The sequence below is a fragment of the Thamnophis elegans genome, chromosome 6 (assembly GCF_009769535.1).
Source record: "Thamnophis elegans isolate rThaEle1 chromosome 6, rThaEle1.pri, whole genome shotgun sequence".
Lineage (NCBI taxonomy): Eukaryota > Metazoa > Chordata > Lepidosauria > Squamata > Colubridae > Thamnophis > Thamnophis elegans.
Window position 1 is genome coordinate 35,406,055 of NC_045546.1, and position 16,521 is coordinate 35,422,575.

At 35.0% G+C, this 16,521-nt stretch overlaps 1 protein-coding gene across 1 annotated transcript in view; it reads right to left on the bottom strand.

Moving 5' to 3' along the window:
- The window catches only part of MYH15 (myosin heavy chain 15), an 88,847-nt gene that overhangs the window by 12,547 nt on the left and 59,779 nt on the right, over window positions 1-16,521 (bottom strand). The window contains 8 exon segments of the mRNA XM_032220250.1: window positions 419-523; window positions 2,410-2,580; window positions 2,776-2,904; window positions 4,010-4,213; window positions 5,481-5,673; window positions 7,243-7,358; window positions 12,069-12,116; window positions 12,118-12,194. Of these exon segments, the coding sequence (XP_032076141.1) occupies window positions 419-523; window positions 2,410-2,580; window positions 2,776-2,904; window positions 4,010-4,213; window positions 5,481-5,673; window positions 7,243-7,358; window positions 12,069-12,116; window positions 12,118-12,194 (1,043 nt within the window).

The following is a 16,521-nucleotide window of genomic DNA, read 5'->3' on the forward strand; positions in this document are numbered from 1 at the left end:
TATTCCAATCTAGAATTGGCTATATTAAGGAACTATTAAATTTAATAGTTTGTAAGCAAAAGTCTTCACACTTAATATAGAAAGAAGTATGCCATCTTCCAACATAACAATCATGGACTCCTAATGTTTACTCTATCTTCTAACTGATATTATTAATTATTTCTGTTTTCCATTCTTGAAAGTTAACAGAAGTTACACTAAATTATTTAGCAAAGATTAATAACATAATTTTTATTATGTTATAGTAATGTTAATAGTAATAAATAAACCTCTATTGTGGTATGTGAATTTCTTAAGAAATGTTGCTTTATATACTGTACCTGAGTGTATAGTATCTGGAAAAAATGTTTTATTTTACTGCAATATTTTAAGATCACTTAAAAATCACTTTAAGATCACTTAAGATCACTAGAATTACCTGGTAAGTCAATTCCTTGATGCGCCTCTCATATTTGCGGACTCCTTTCTGGGACTCAGTATTTCGACGAACTTCTACCTCTAGATCATTTTCTAGCTCACGAATCTGCACCAATACAAAAATATTATTAGATTGTATTTACCATAACACTGAACTCAAGATGAACACATTTGCGTAGATTGTAGATGTAACGCATTCTCCTGATTACTGATAATCTTCCAATTAGTCTATGATGTCATCAGAGGGGATACATTTTTGCCATTTTAAAAGCTTATTGAAAGTTTTTGGAATGGGAAGAATGTCAGTTCATCTCTCAGAAAACTGATGTTCCCTTTTCCATTCTTAGTTGAACATTTTTACCTAAATTCTGTATTGCTAACATTCAGTTATATTGATTCATGTTTTAGTGGTATGGTTTCAGCCTATTTTCTGATAGATAGAAAGAGTTTTAAAGGTTCCAGAGGCCTTGTACTCCCATTGTCATATTTTATTTATTAGCTGTCCAGTGGAGTCTGAGCTGTGTACAAAACTGGAAAATTCATAAAAACAGGTATAATATCAAACCAAACCAAACTGGGCATTGCTGTCCAGTTGCTGTCCAGTCTACAGCAATGCTATAAATAACTCAAATCAAACAAATAGGGGCCTAGCCGAACAATTGTATATTTAAACCTAGGATCCTATCAGGCTTTTCAGATATTTTTATAACCTTAACAGAAAGAATACAGTCCTTGTCTCTGGCACGACGCTGTTCCAGAAGGCTGGGCTGTGTTAGAGAAGGCATTTTTTTTCCTTAGTGTTAGAAGAGACCTGGAGTATATTCATTCTGCTGGGATATATCAGTCAGGGAAAAAATATTGGAGACAAATATCCCTCAGATATCCAGTCCTTTTTTAATTAAAAGATTATAATGCAATTCAATTACTTTATTCTGATGTTGTTCCTACAAATGGGGTGAGAAGCACAGGATGTAAGCTATATGTTGTGATTTGTAAGCCACATTTTATAGTAACGTATATGAAGCCAATGGGTTTGTCGTTGAGTTTGTAATTCAGGAATTTAATATATATATTAAATATATATTAGTCCATGAGATTATGGACCTGTGCAACCCAGTGATTTGCAAAAATGTTGGCACAAGGTAGCTATATAGCTAAATTATAGGAGGCAAGAAACAGGATCCTTGAAAATGATATGGAAATAGAGGACTAAGTTGAGGAAGAGATACACTAGTTTTTTCTTGAATTAAATACTAGAGAATCCATGCACAGCCCAGCCAATGTGTAAGGTGGAAGGAAGGAGACTGCACAGCAGATTTGAGATCAAGATAGGCAAAAAAAAACGAGCTAAAAATGTGACCCATTAAAGCATGGGACATTGGCAGAGATAGAGTGTGTATATATATATAATATATATATATATATATATATATATATCTATATATATATATATATATATTATATATATATATATATATATATATGCAACATACAGGAGTTGGTGCAAGAATTTAGTTTCATATTCTAGAAAGTTATGATTGTATTGCACATATATCCATAAGCTCTACTTTAATGAAATAAGTAAAAATATAGGAAGTTCACAATGAAAGGGAGAATATTTTTTGCTCTTGGATGCCCTAGAGGGGGACTTGCCCCACTGTGGTCCCACATGTGTAGAAGGTTTGGCCCCAAGGCTGATGGATAGACATTCTACAGAATCTGCTTGGAAGACGTTTGGGAAAATCAGTTCTTGGAATTCAGGATTGGTTCTAATGTAATAGCAAGGCCTATATCTGCTTTAAAAATTAACTAAAAGGATGGTCAAATATAATAATTATTGATTTATATTATTTTCTATCTTTTTAAAGACACACTTGGTACTCTTAAATTAAAGTATACTAAATAACAATATTAACTCAGCCAGAACTAAGCTCTAAGTACACATTTTTTAAGTAGGAAACTATCACTTGATTTGAATTCAAAGAAAAATACCCTTGATTCCAGCTTCTGAATCTGCTTCTTGCCCCCTTTGAGGGCAATTTGTTCTGCTTCATCAAGTCTCTTCTGTAAATCTTTGATAGTCTGTTCCATATTCTTTTTCATGCGCTCCAAGTGAGCACTGGTGTCCTGCTCTTTCTTAAGTTCTTCAGCCATCATTGCTGCCTGAAATAACATAGAGATGTGAAATGGTATCTTCTACAACACCAAAATGAGTCTTTTTGTTTTTGTGACTTAATGGACATAGGAATTTAAAGCTCTAGATAAATTTTCACATCTGATCATAGATAATACTGTTCTAAATAAGTAGTATAACAAAGCAATAATTTAGGATAAAATGAAAAAAAAGGAAAAAATTACTTACATCAGTGATTGCTTTTTGGCCTTTTCTTCAGCATTCCTGCATTCCTGTATAGCTTCTTCCACCTCAGTTTGTATTTGAGTAACATCAGTCTCCAGCTTCTTCTTCTGGTTGATTAGGCTTGTATTCTTTTATTTCAAAGGGAAAAGGAATGTTCATTAGGAGGACAGGATCTTTTGTAGCACTGGGACTAGCGTGAATAAGATAAAGTATAACAATAGGCTTATTCATTCATATTCCTGGTAGAATAATTCATATTATTTCCAAGAGACACACTAGTGAAAAATAAATCAGGTCAATTCTGGTTCAAAGTAGAATCTTCCACATCAGATCCTTCTTGAGCAACTAGAATCTGAGATAGAAGAAGTCAACCATGAGTTAAGAATGATGTGAGTATAAATTGAATGAGGAATTCTGAGTATTTGCCAGACAAAAACAACAAAGAATCTTGGAGTTGTTTATGAGATGCATCTTAATAAGACAATATATTTTCTATACGTATGGACCCTGGTTTTCTATACTTCTGGAACCTGATTAAGAAATCTCTCATCTCTCAATAAAATGGGTTCTATGTTTTATGCAAGCGAGAGAGAGGAAAAAACCCTCTAGAAAGCATGGTATTATAAGGCTTCTTTCTTGTATCTAGTTTGCAAAAAGATCACCCATATTGGCTGATATGCCAATCTATAATTTAGAGAACAGCAGGAAGTAATCTACCCAAGATGATACTCTTGAAAGTCCCATTATTTCCACAAGAAAGAGCTATGACATGGACTTTTATGGAAATAGTGGGATTTAAAAGAACTTAAATGAGGTACATAATTCTTGTACTTGAAATTATCTGGATATTCTCCAAAGCTCTCACAGCACAGAAGAGCCTTAAAATTTGGATGGAAAAATACCCAACAGAAAACAAGCAAGTAATGGATGGTAATATTCCCTTAAGCACAAGGGTTTTTAAAGAAATGATTGCTCACATAAGTGTAGGAAGCCAATTTTCTTTGACCTAGAGGCCAAAAGATAAAATTTAAAATATTGGTCAGTTTGTAATATATTTTATTCCACCACCACCCTATTCACACAGAAAGAAACCCTGGTGAATAAATCCATTATTTCCTATATGTTGGTCCACAACAAGGAAACACAAAGAAATCATTCCTTTATGGGAAATGTTGGATTTATTATCCACCAGGAGACAGAGAAAAGAATACTAGAACAGGCAAGCCAGCCAACCTGGGTGTGCAGAAGGTTGACACGTTCAGTGGCTTCTAATAATTCTTGTTCTGCCAATTTACGACTACGTTCTGTCTGGTCCAGCACAGCCCTCAGCTCATCCAGCTCAGATTGGAGAAGAGTATTACGTCGATCAGTGACTGCCAATTGCTCTTTGAAATCCTCATTAAGATGTGTTGAATCATCAAGCTGCACTTGCAGTTCCTGAAAGAAGATGAAATCTCACATATATCTGTCTATCTGTCTCTAACTACAGCCCTGGAATTCCTGATGTCTTTATTCACACCTAGGCTTAATTGTGTTTTGTTTTTGCTGAAATCAGCAAATATTATGTAAATACATTTAGAGTTTCCTCTTATTATTTTAGAGTAGCTGTAACTTCAGTAGCCAGGCAACTTGAGCTACATAATTATCATTGAGAACTATGACCGATTTTAAATTGTGGTTTTTAAAATATTGGTTGCTTCCATGTCTGCTTCTTGAGAAGTACAATTCTCCAAAGATTTTGATTTTTCTTAGGGTTTTCTTCTCACAGGTGAGCAGAATATGCCATCTACAGTGATAATTATAACTCCCTTCTGTCTCTTTTCTCTACTTACTTAATAAATAACACAAGCTTGTGTGTTTTGGTAGGCACATCTCTCATTAAAAATATAAAAAGAAACACTGTGAGATTACATTCAAAGTACTCTACCACTTTTAAATATGTTGATGCCCTACTTCCATCTAATTTTCTATCTTTTTCTCTTCAGAGTAAAATAAATATTTTTTTAACAAATGCATGGAAAGGTCTGATTTACTTCCAAACAAGCTAAAGAGACCTGAATCTTCTTATTTAGCTAAGAACTTTGAAGTTCTGGCATATATGTACATACATACAAAGACAGGTGCATGCTATATAATTCCTTTCCTTGTGCCTATTCTGACCATTGTATCTAAGGAAGTAAGAGAGGAAAAATTAAAATGGAGGGAAAGGATATGAACTACTACATCCTGTTATAAATTGCATACTAATTTGAATATGATACAATGACTTGAACATGCATTAATTGTATGAGAAAGATAGAGCTTCTTAAGACTATTCAAGTTGCACATTCACTAGAGAAAAATACTGATAAATATCAAAGCAAATGTACAGTCTCTAAACTATGTTTGCCATTGTACTATAAAATGCAATTTAAATATGTGGAAAAGGCCAAGTAGTCTGGCTGGTGAAATTTTTTATAAACCCCCTCCTCCTACACACACCCAACAATCTTCTCATACATGTTATTTATCCAGGCGGATTTACTGTCTTATTTTAGAATGACAGGGCGGGAAAAACTATACCTGGCCATGGATTGGCAATTCGAAAATTTCCTTACAACACCAAATTTGAAACTTAGTACTATACTACTATCTGCATCTGTTGGAGTTGTGCTGCTGTTGTTGTAATGATGTACAGATTTCATTAACAATATTCAGAGAATACCTTTATTTGAGCCTGGAGGATGCGTGTGGCCTTAGTTGCTTCAGAAGCATGCCGGTTAGCATGGCTCAGCTGGATTTCCATTTCATTGAGGTCACCTTCCATCTTTTTCTTCAGCCTGACAGCTTCACTTCTGCTTTTAGCTTCAGCATCCAAGGTAGACTGAAGTGTGTCTATTGTACGCTGCTGGTTTCTCCTATTTTGGAAATAATATTCTTTTTACATACACACCTTTCATCCCAAGTAATCTTCAAGCATTTTTTTAAAACTATCAGGAAGACTGTTATATTTTTGTTTGTCTATCAGACAAAAGACAGTCTGGCTTAATTCTTAATTCTTAAAAAGTGATTCCAGTTTTTCCTTGTTTTTTCCTTGTTTATTAATACATCTTTTGTCAACATATTGTGCAGACAGTAATTATCAATCAGTCTTAACAACATTCTTGCAAATTAAGACAGCATGGACAGATGGTTCAGCAGATTCATAAGCTGAAGTAAATTGCCCTCTTCTGCATATGTGTTACTGGCAGAGCAACTATGAAAAAAATCTTGTGATGGTTATGAAATGTAGATCACTTGCAACTATAGTAGTTCTTATTGATAAGTTTCATTGGATCTAGACTGGCAGCATAATCTCTTTCATGGTTCTTTTTCTCCAAAACCAGACCCATAATTATAATTTTTCTACCTTTTTCTATTTTTTATTGATTGCACTTCTAGCTTTTTCTGTTGTTTCTTTCTTTTCTCTAATTATTGTATTATTATTCCTAAACATAAATGTGTGTATGTGTGGTGTAATAATTACTGATAAAAAAGAAACATGAAGAAAGAAATATGTTCAGAGGGTTTTGACTGTGTAGCTCTTAAATATTTGGGTTTGAATCTCTATAAGTTCATTTATATTTGTATTGCAAAATTACAGCTGTTAGTCTTTAACAGACAGTCTAGCCAATTTTAACAATAAATGTCAAGAAGAGAAAACCCAGTTCTCTCAAGACTAGGAAAACGTAAATAAGATATTGTATTCAGCTAGAAATCTGTTCAGTGTTCTTTAAAAATACTAACCGAATTTTCGAACTGGAACACAAACACACACACACACACACACACACAATTTAAAATTATTTGAATGAATACACAAATCTGACCGGTTCACCCATCTTGCAAACTAATTTTTAGATTCTACTGCACTAGCATTATTAGATCTGGATGGCAAAAATCCAGTTAAACACTACTTGGAAACAAAGTATTGGAACTGCCTTTATGTCTGCTATTTACTCTTTGTGTACAATTTTGCAGCCTGGATCCAGACATAGTTAAAATTAATAGGGACAGTCAGTTATCTTAAGTCATAGTAATCTCTTTTTCAACAGGAAATTATTCCAAATAATCTCCCGTATTGGAGAATGTCAAATGACATCACCTGTTCATGGTGGTACAGACAAATATCAGCAATGATGAACTGATATTGGACTCTAGGAAAGCTAGAACACTGAGAAATCCTATGTAAAAGCCAATACATGTAGAGTCATATGTGAAGGCTGTCCTGATACAAACATTTTCCCCTGCCACAGCCAATATCAACATCGAAAGATACTGGTAGGATTGTCCAAACTGCCCATATATTGAGCACTTTCAATAATGAACTCCTAAGCAGTACTTAAGAGACAAATTTTAAGCTAAAATTCCATGTATTGTTTACAGTTAGTATCAATCCAGTTTTAGTTTGGATATGACAGGTTGTGTAAAAGTTTGCCATACTGTACCTGAAGTTATCAATTTCCTCCTCTTTTTCTGCCAATTTTCGTTCAAAGTCTGCTTTAATTTGGGAAAGTTCCAGTTGAAAGCGTAATGTTTTGCTTTCTTCATGTTCCAGAGCTCCCTAAATAAGGATGTACAATATAAATTAAGGTTAACTATCTTTTAAAAAAGAAAAAAAATCACCACACCATATGCTGTGGTAGCTGAAAGGCACAATCCAATATTCTGTTCAGTTGCAGAGCAATCATTATGATAATACCAAAAAGCACAGACAAAAGATTTCTAACTATTGATATTCTTTATCAGCATTAACACCAGTTTGCAACAACATTTTTACATGCAAGGGTTACTTGGAGCAGATAATGTTGTCATCACTGATCCTACCTGATTTGTTTGTTTGTTTACAGAGGCCTTAGAGTTTGTGTTGAGTCCAGGTGACTTTATGGACCAGTCCTTGAAGTTTTCTGTTTTCAAAAAGTGGTTTGCCACTGCCTTCTTTCAAGAGCTGAAAGAAAGCAACTGGTCCAATGTCACCCAGCTGATTACTTGCCTAAGGCAGGCCTGGAACTCATATTTTTCTTTTCTGACTCCATATCTTAATCATTAAATCAAACTACCATCAAAGAGAATGAAATTTCTATCAGGGGCAATTCATCCTGAATATCATAAAAAGGAAGCAATCTGTTAGTAATTTGGTTTGCTACTGTTTTATTCTTACTGCCAGGATGACAAGAGGTACATGCAATTTATTGCATAATTTAACTGCTTTTGAATGACCCTACAACTTGGCTAGCTATCAGGATGAAAACAGATATTATCTGATATCCCCTTCTGGTAGCAAAATGTATTTTGGCTTAGCAGTACATGTGTAAAACACCATTTGTTCTGTCTAGATTAAGCCTCCAATCATAATGTAATAGCTATGGCAGGCACACACAGGTGTGTTGTAGGGTTGAAGGTTAATTCCTTCCGGGCTATCAAAGCTTCTTATAATAGCACTAAAATATTTGCCTGGGCATTTTTATGTGAACTTGATAGCATTGTTTCCATTTCTTTTTAATTTGCATGGGCAGATTATTTATTTTTTTATCCATTTGCTCATTGATATTTGTTGCAGATATTAAAACGGAGGCTTTTATGACTGACTTTAAGATCTAGCATGAATAAACTGCATGGTAATGTACTATGGAAAAATATCTGCTGAGGAATGACAGGAAAAAGCGATAATGATGGGTTTTCATGCATCAATAACCAGCCAACTAATCAATACATTTTTCCTTTAACAGAAGGCAATTAAGAATTATTAAGAATCTTTTAAATTTCTTGACCAAGATTCCAAATAAATGCTAAAGTTAATTATTAGAAAGCAAAAATATAAAACCCTGCAATAATAATTCCTTGATTTTTCATGACATTGTTTTTCTGATTCAGTTGTGCATTGCATTTTTAAACTGGCTTTTAAAATAGAGCATTCTGCCGGAGAAGGATCAGTATAATTCATTCAGTTCCCTTTAACTTTCATGTGGATTGAACATTTGTTTTTCTATATAGTGTTATGCCATCTGACTAGATATTATACATTGAGAGTCTATAAAATGAAGCAGATTCAATCTGTGTGTAGATATGCTTATCAGATGCTGTTATTCTAGTACAACTCAGACAACAAGTTGTAAGCAACAGTATTGCTAATGAAGGCCTATGTGCTTATCTGATTTTAGTCATCTGTCAAATGGAAACATTTTAAAAAACATTTTTGTTCATGTAAGGATTTGCAGAGAAACTTGTTTATGATTGATTAGGCATTCATACACACAATCTCCAGTCTTCATTCTCTCATACACATTTATATTCGTAAAAACATGTGTAATATATAGCAATACTTTATTGCATGGCCTCATTTGTTAAATTTAAAAGTTATTGACTGCAATATTGAGGAATAAAAGCAATGTTGGAATTAATATATGAACATGGTGGAAGTAAGAATCTAGCCCTAGTTAGATTTTCATTTAGTCTCAGCTGTTTTTACTTTTTTTTTGTCTTCCCAATTTTTTCCCCTTTTTTGTGAAATGCATAATGTTTACTCTGGAAAGGAATAGCACGATGTATGTATGAATATGCATCAGGTGGTTGAGATATACCTAATTTACCAGGCAATACAAAAGTCAAAGGGCAATTTTGAGAAAAGTTTTTCTTTACCTTCTGATGGTGAGGGGACCACAATAACAGTTTGGGGGAAAACAGTCTGTACTGGACTGTAGTGTAAGCACTGAAATAGGTTTAACATAGTGGATTAACAGGGCAGTGGAGTTTGTTTGTTTTTTAAAAACCCCACTATGTTAAACCTATTTCAGTGTTTTCACTATGTTAAACCTATCTACAGTTTCTGGATGTCTCCTGCAGACTTTCACAACTGTCATCAGAGGCCACTAAAAAGACACTCTGAGGGCATACAATGGGTTTCTTCGCATTGGATGAATGCATAATGAATTGCTTAGAAAACAGAAACAACAATCTCCCTTGTAGTTTATGGAATAGCTGTTTTAATGAGCATGCCAGGTTGGATTCTAGACTTTTATCAAAGAAAGTTTTCAAATCACCCAATGGATATATGGTGCTTAGGTAGATCCAATTCTATTATGCTGCATATGTTATATCAAAATCTCTCTGCCTCTGTCTCTGTCTCTGTCGCTCTCTCTCTCTCTCTTGTGTATACTATACAGTACACATACAATATAATATACATATATACTGTACTATATGCATATATGCATATATGCATATAGTCATATACATATACACACACATATACACGCATATACATGCATATTACATATATGTTTGCTTCAAAACTGTGGAACCAAGCATGCTGTTCCTCTGCTGTAATACCAAAAACCTTTTTATTTGATGGGGAATCCCTGCAAAACATAAGATAGCCTGCAATTTTTTTTAAAAAAAGAAAGACAGATTAATAAAATGATACATGTGGCTGATTCAGAGCTTATTTCAGTATCAGTGCATTCCCAATACTGCTACTAAATGGATGGTATATGTCCCTTTAAAATAAATAATGATTTTTAAAATTTTAATTTATGACAGTGCTATTGAACATATTCATTTAACTTGTTATGTAAACAGATAATAATCAGATACATTAAATTATACCTAAGAGCAAAGAAGAACATAGATATCAAAAGATGAAATGATTACCATTTCACAAAAACACAGAAAAACGTGTCTTGGCTGGAAATTTCCAACAATTAAAGGGCAGAAAACACCTGGATATTTGTAGCCAAGGCAAGTGAATGTGATTTTAAATGTAACAATTTTTCCAAACTTGTACATTTACAACAATATTAGGTATCTTATTGGCCAATTGGGTATATGAAAATTTGGATTATAGCCAAAGAACAAGAAGCATTATTCTGAATCTATATAGCACTGTAATTACAAGGCTTTATAGCTATTTTCACTTTTCCAGATTGCCCAAGAGATTGTACAAAGTAAATAAGATTTCCAGGTTTATTTTCACTTTGGGATGAGACATAAAAACACCACTTTCAAGAGCAAGAAAGGCCCCACAATTGTAAAAAAAGTTACTTTTGATCCAATGCTTCTTTTGCAAATTGACCAAACTCCACCTTTGCTAGTAGACCTATGTTTGTACACATGACACATAAAATTGCAAACTGGCCAACCATAATATAGTTTAGCATGATGGGGAACCACAGGGTACATGCTCAGTTTATAATTCAGCATATTGTGCCTGGATCAATTAGGTAAACCATGGCCTAAATTAACCAGGGCTAAGTATGATTTATGAATATGCCCTCAGAGCAAGTCAGAAGTAGTAATTGGCAATCTACATACATAATGTGAAATATGTATTTGCATTTACATCCTTTTTAAATTGTAGCTCTCTCTAGATATGCAACTGACGATTATCTGATTGTAACAGTTGGAAGAGAAGATTTAGCCCTTTCTTCTCTTTATGAGGTCTTAAGAAAAGTATTTCCTTGGAAGCTGGTATTAGCTACACTTCACTGGGGACGCAGTAGGAATTTCCTGAATTCAAAGGCTAGGATTTCCCTCAAGATTACAACAGAGTAGTAAAAGAGTTAGAGCGTCCCTCAGTCTGCCTTCTTTGATTTGGATAATTATCATCTCCCCCAGCTGATTCTATTTGCATGTTAAATGCAAAGTCAGTTTAAAATTATGCTAATTTGCTCTTTAATTGTTTTACTAATTTACCTTCCCAACAAATTATCTCTCATACAGAACAATTGTTTTCAAGTTCCCAGAGTTCTCTTAACTCTTTCAGCTTGATTTTAAGACTTTATTTCCACACATTAAGACTCCAAGATTTGGGAAGCAAATATCAGACAACTACCACTGCAGTGGTGGGATTCAGCCAGTTCGCACCTATTCGGGAGAACCTGTTGTAAACTTTCTAAACAGTTCGGAGAACTGGTTGTTGGAAGAAATCTCTTTTTTTTTCCCCACTTTACAGGACTAATCCTGTAAGAAAGGCAGAAGGAAACATTCTGGTGTTGTTTCTAGCCTTATCTTTATTGCCCTGCTTACAGAAACTGCCTCTCTGATAACCCATATTACATTGTAACAACTAAGGTGAAGCACCCCATCGATGTGAGTGATGTTGAGATGACCACGCTCACCCAGTCACATGACCACTGAACCCCTGCCTACCCAGCTGGTCATTAGGGCATTATTATTATTGAATTCCACCACTGTACTACTGACAGCAAAGAATTCTGAATATTTACAACCCAGTTTAGATATTCTTGACATTTTTTCCCCCAAATCTTTATCTTACCTCAGCTTCTTCCAGGCTAGCTGGACTTCTGCTTTTTTCTTGCTCAGTCTGCCTTCTTCATTTTCTCTAGTTCATGAAGGTTCTTGTTTCCTTCACTGATCTGATCAGTTAAATCTGAAATTTCCTCTGTAAGAATTTTTAAAATAATGATGAAGTAATAAGGATCTGAAGGCCCTCCTTTTCTTCTAAACCAATGTCTGTGTGCATTCATGTGTACACTTTTGTGCTGGTGTGCCATCAAAGCTGAAAGATGTTGAATGTCTATTTTATTTAGCAAATGTATATGGCTGTCCAATTTACACACAGTGACTGGGTGGCATACAGTAATGAATTTAATTGAATACTCCCAAAACCAACTCTTTCCCACCTGCCCCTGTGGCTGCAAGCAAATCAAATAAGCTACTTGATTGGCTTTGGATCAACTGAGGGTCCCCAAGTCACTGACAGAACTATGTCATCAGGGTCTTTTGAAGAAGTAACATGGTGGGGGCCAATTTTTATCTCCATAGGAATCATGTTCCACAGGGGAGGAAAAGGCCCTATTTTTGGTCCCACCCAATGTATTTCCTTAACAGGTGAGTCCCGTTAACATCCCTTGCCTTACTGCTCTAGAGGGCTGGGTAGATGTAACTGGAGAAGGGTGCTTCTTCAAATAACTTGATCCCAAGCCATGTAGAGCTTTAAAGATGATAACTATCACTTGAATTGCCCCCAGAAGCAAATCAGCAGCCAATGAAACTCAGTTCTGCAAAAAGGTGAAACATGCACAAATTTGGGTTTGCACAAAACTACACAGTCCATTGAAGTTTGAGCCATTAAAGCTTTCAGATACTCTTCAATGGTATCCCCATATAGAGCACATATTATAATGCATCATTGGTTCCTACAAGGCAGAATAAAAAGGATCTCCAAGCTCTGTCAATTAAAAACAACTTCCAAATAAACATGAGATATTGAATAACTATACTGTTATTTTTGATGATGATTTGCATACATGGATCAGCATTGTCATATTCCAATAATGGGTATGATGGAAACTGGAACAATAGGAGCACTTGGGAAACAGCAAGATATTACGAAATCTAACTCTCCCCAAGCTGAAAATAGTAGTTTTTCAAAGTCAGACATAAGATCTTGCCATCTGCACTGCTGCAAGACTGATTCTCTAAACCCTATTAACTGAGCATACGTGCCCATGAGGCATGAAGGAGACTGACACAATGACTGATTCCATTGAGACTCTAGAAAGAGTTCAGAGAAGAGCAACAAAGATGATTAGGAGACTGGAAGCTAAAACATAAAGAACAGTTACTGGAATTGGGTATGTCTAGTTTAAAGAAAAGAAGGACTAGGGGTGACATGATAGTATTCTTCCAATATCTCAGAGGTTTCCACAAAGAAGAGGGAGTCAATCTATTCTCCAAAGCACCTGAAGGCAGGACAAGAAGCAATGGATGGAAACTAATCAAAGAGAGAAGTAAGCTAGAACTAAGGAGAATTTTTTTGACAGAACAATTAATCAGTGGAACAATTTGCCTCCAGAAGTTGTGAAGTTGGAAGTATTTAAGAAGAGATTGGACAACCTTTGTCTGAAGTGGTATGGGGTTTCCTGCATGAGCAGGGGGTTGGACTAGCTAGACCTCCAAAGTCTCTTCCAACTCTGTTATTCTGTTGTAATACATATATTACTACATTGTATTCTACAGATATCAAGTATACTTATATTTTGCCCCTAATATATAAATTTACAGGAAGACCAGGCAATTCCATATGAACCATCTTCTAGAAGATTTGAAACTGTATATCACCTGTGCAGTAGCCAATTCTGTATTGTTATCATAAAAAGCATAATTGGTTACAGAAAAAAAAATCACTTCAGTTTTATCACTTTCAATTTAACACATACCAGCTATTTTGTTTTTAGATTATATGTATTTTTTACTTCACAGTCCATAATGTTTCATATTTACAAATAATTAATGCATACCAGTGTATGTCACATTTTATTAATCATTATATATATATATATATATATATATATATATATATATATATATATATATATATATATATATATAATTTAGAATTTATTTGTTATTTATAGGCCGCCCTTTTCCCTGAGGGGACTCAGGGCGGCTTACAGTTCATGGGAAGCGGGCGTGCAAGATAAAACATAAGACAGTGCGTGAATAAAAATAAAACAATAAACACAACTTTCATTCAGCATTCGGGTGGGGCGGATTAAAATCTTAGCCCCAGGCCTGACGGGATAGCCAGTTCTTAAGGGCTGTGTGGAAGGTCTGGACGGTGGTGAGGATGCGAATCTCCATGGGGAGATCGTTCCAAAGGGTCGGAGCTGCTACTGAGAAGGCTCTCCTCCGCGTAGTCGCCAGTCGGCACTGACTGGCGGATGGAACTCGGAGGAGGCCTAATCTGTGCGATCTAATCAGTCGAAGGGAGGTAATCGGCAAGAGGCGGTCTCTCAAGTACTCAGATCCACTACCATGGAGAGATTTATGGATGGTAAGTAACACCTTGAAGCGCACCCGGAGATCAACAGGTAGCCAGCACAGCTCGCGGAGGATAGGTGTTATGTGGGTGAACCGCGGTGCGCCCAGAATCACTCGCGCGGCCGCATTCTGGACTAGCTGAAGTCGCCGGATGCTCTTCAAGGGCAGCCCCATGTAGAGCACATTGCAGTATTCCAGCCTAGAGTCACAAGGGCTCGAGTGACTGTTGTGAGGGCCTCCCGATTCAGGTAGGGTCGCAACTGGCGCACCAGGCGAACCTGGGCAAACGCCCCCCTGGTCACAGCCGACAAATGATGGTCAAGAGTCAGCTGTGGGTCCAGGTCATATATAAAGAGTCAGCTGTGGGTCCAGGTCATATTTAAAGTCATATATAAAGAATATATATATATATATATATATATATATATATATAATATATATATATATATATATATATATATATATATATACAGATATATATATACATATACATATACATATACATATACATATACATATACATATACATATACATATATACATATATACATATATACATATATACATATATACATATATACATATATACATATATACATATATACATATATACATATATACATATACATATATACATATATACATATATACATATATACATATATATATATATATATATATATATATATATATATATTATTATCCTGATATTTTATCGCATCTATTCAATTTTACTTTGGTGTTGTATTTTTTTTAACATTTGGCTGATCATTGATCAAATAAATTATTACTATTATTATATACACAAAAATATGGAATTAGAGTTCCTGGTTCTTTAATTGGTGTTGGATCCCATACACGCTGAATTCCTTCTAAGAATCTAAGGTGTCATAATGTACCGGCATAGTATATGTGCAGATCCAAGCAATGTGGCTTTTTGAAACTGACAGATGGAAATTATATATATTTTCTAAATGACACCCAAGAATTATTATTATTATTCTGTTATTTTTGATGAAAAGAGAGTGCTATACTATCATTAGAGTACATAAGCCATAAGGAAATACTGATCATATAATAATAGTATACTGCTATTTTGAAGAATATTTATTATGAACTGACTTAGGTCAGAAGCATGACAAAAAATGCTATGCCTTTGTCTTCATATGCTTGTTCCATCTATCTACGATCAACTGAAAGTTTTATGCCTGTAAACTTTAATTTGGTGAAACAGTGGATCATAGGGGCCCCAATTTTGGAACTAATTACCTCAAATGGGCTAAGTTACAGAATGAGTCCAAAATCCAGGACCCCCATGACTCCCATGAGCAAATTTGTGGTTGTTTAAATATTGCTGTCACACACAGGTTCAGTAGAATGGTCCCAGCCTAACTTTCCAGAAGCCAGGAAGACTTGCCCCATCATGGTCACCAGATGCTGGTCAGATATGGTCAAGCTGCCAGGAAGTTGGAAGTCACTCCTACCCTTGCTGCTTTTTTGCCCTTGTTCATTCTATTTCTCTTTAGGTAAGGAAATATCTCTGAAATGATGGTACACAGATTTTGTGGTTCACATATAAAGAGAGACTTTGTGGTATTGTTTAACACTGGGTTATTTCAGTGAAAATAATCCTATCTTCTGTGCCATGCTTTTCTATGTTTTACTATTCTGATCCACTATGGATGGACACTGTGGCTGTGTTCCTTTGTTCTGAGATATAAGTATCATCTACTCACAGTTTTATATTAGATATCTGTCTATTCTACCATTCTAGGAACTTAAAGTGTTTGGCAAATTCCATGGCAATTAAGACTTTTTAGGGTTAGTCTACTGATGTTAAGAAAGTTAAAGCGTCTGATATGAAAGTTCTTTTTGGTCCTTCAGGGGTAAAGTTCTAAACAAATAAGTCCAGATCACACTGGAACTTTATGACACCAGACTTG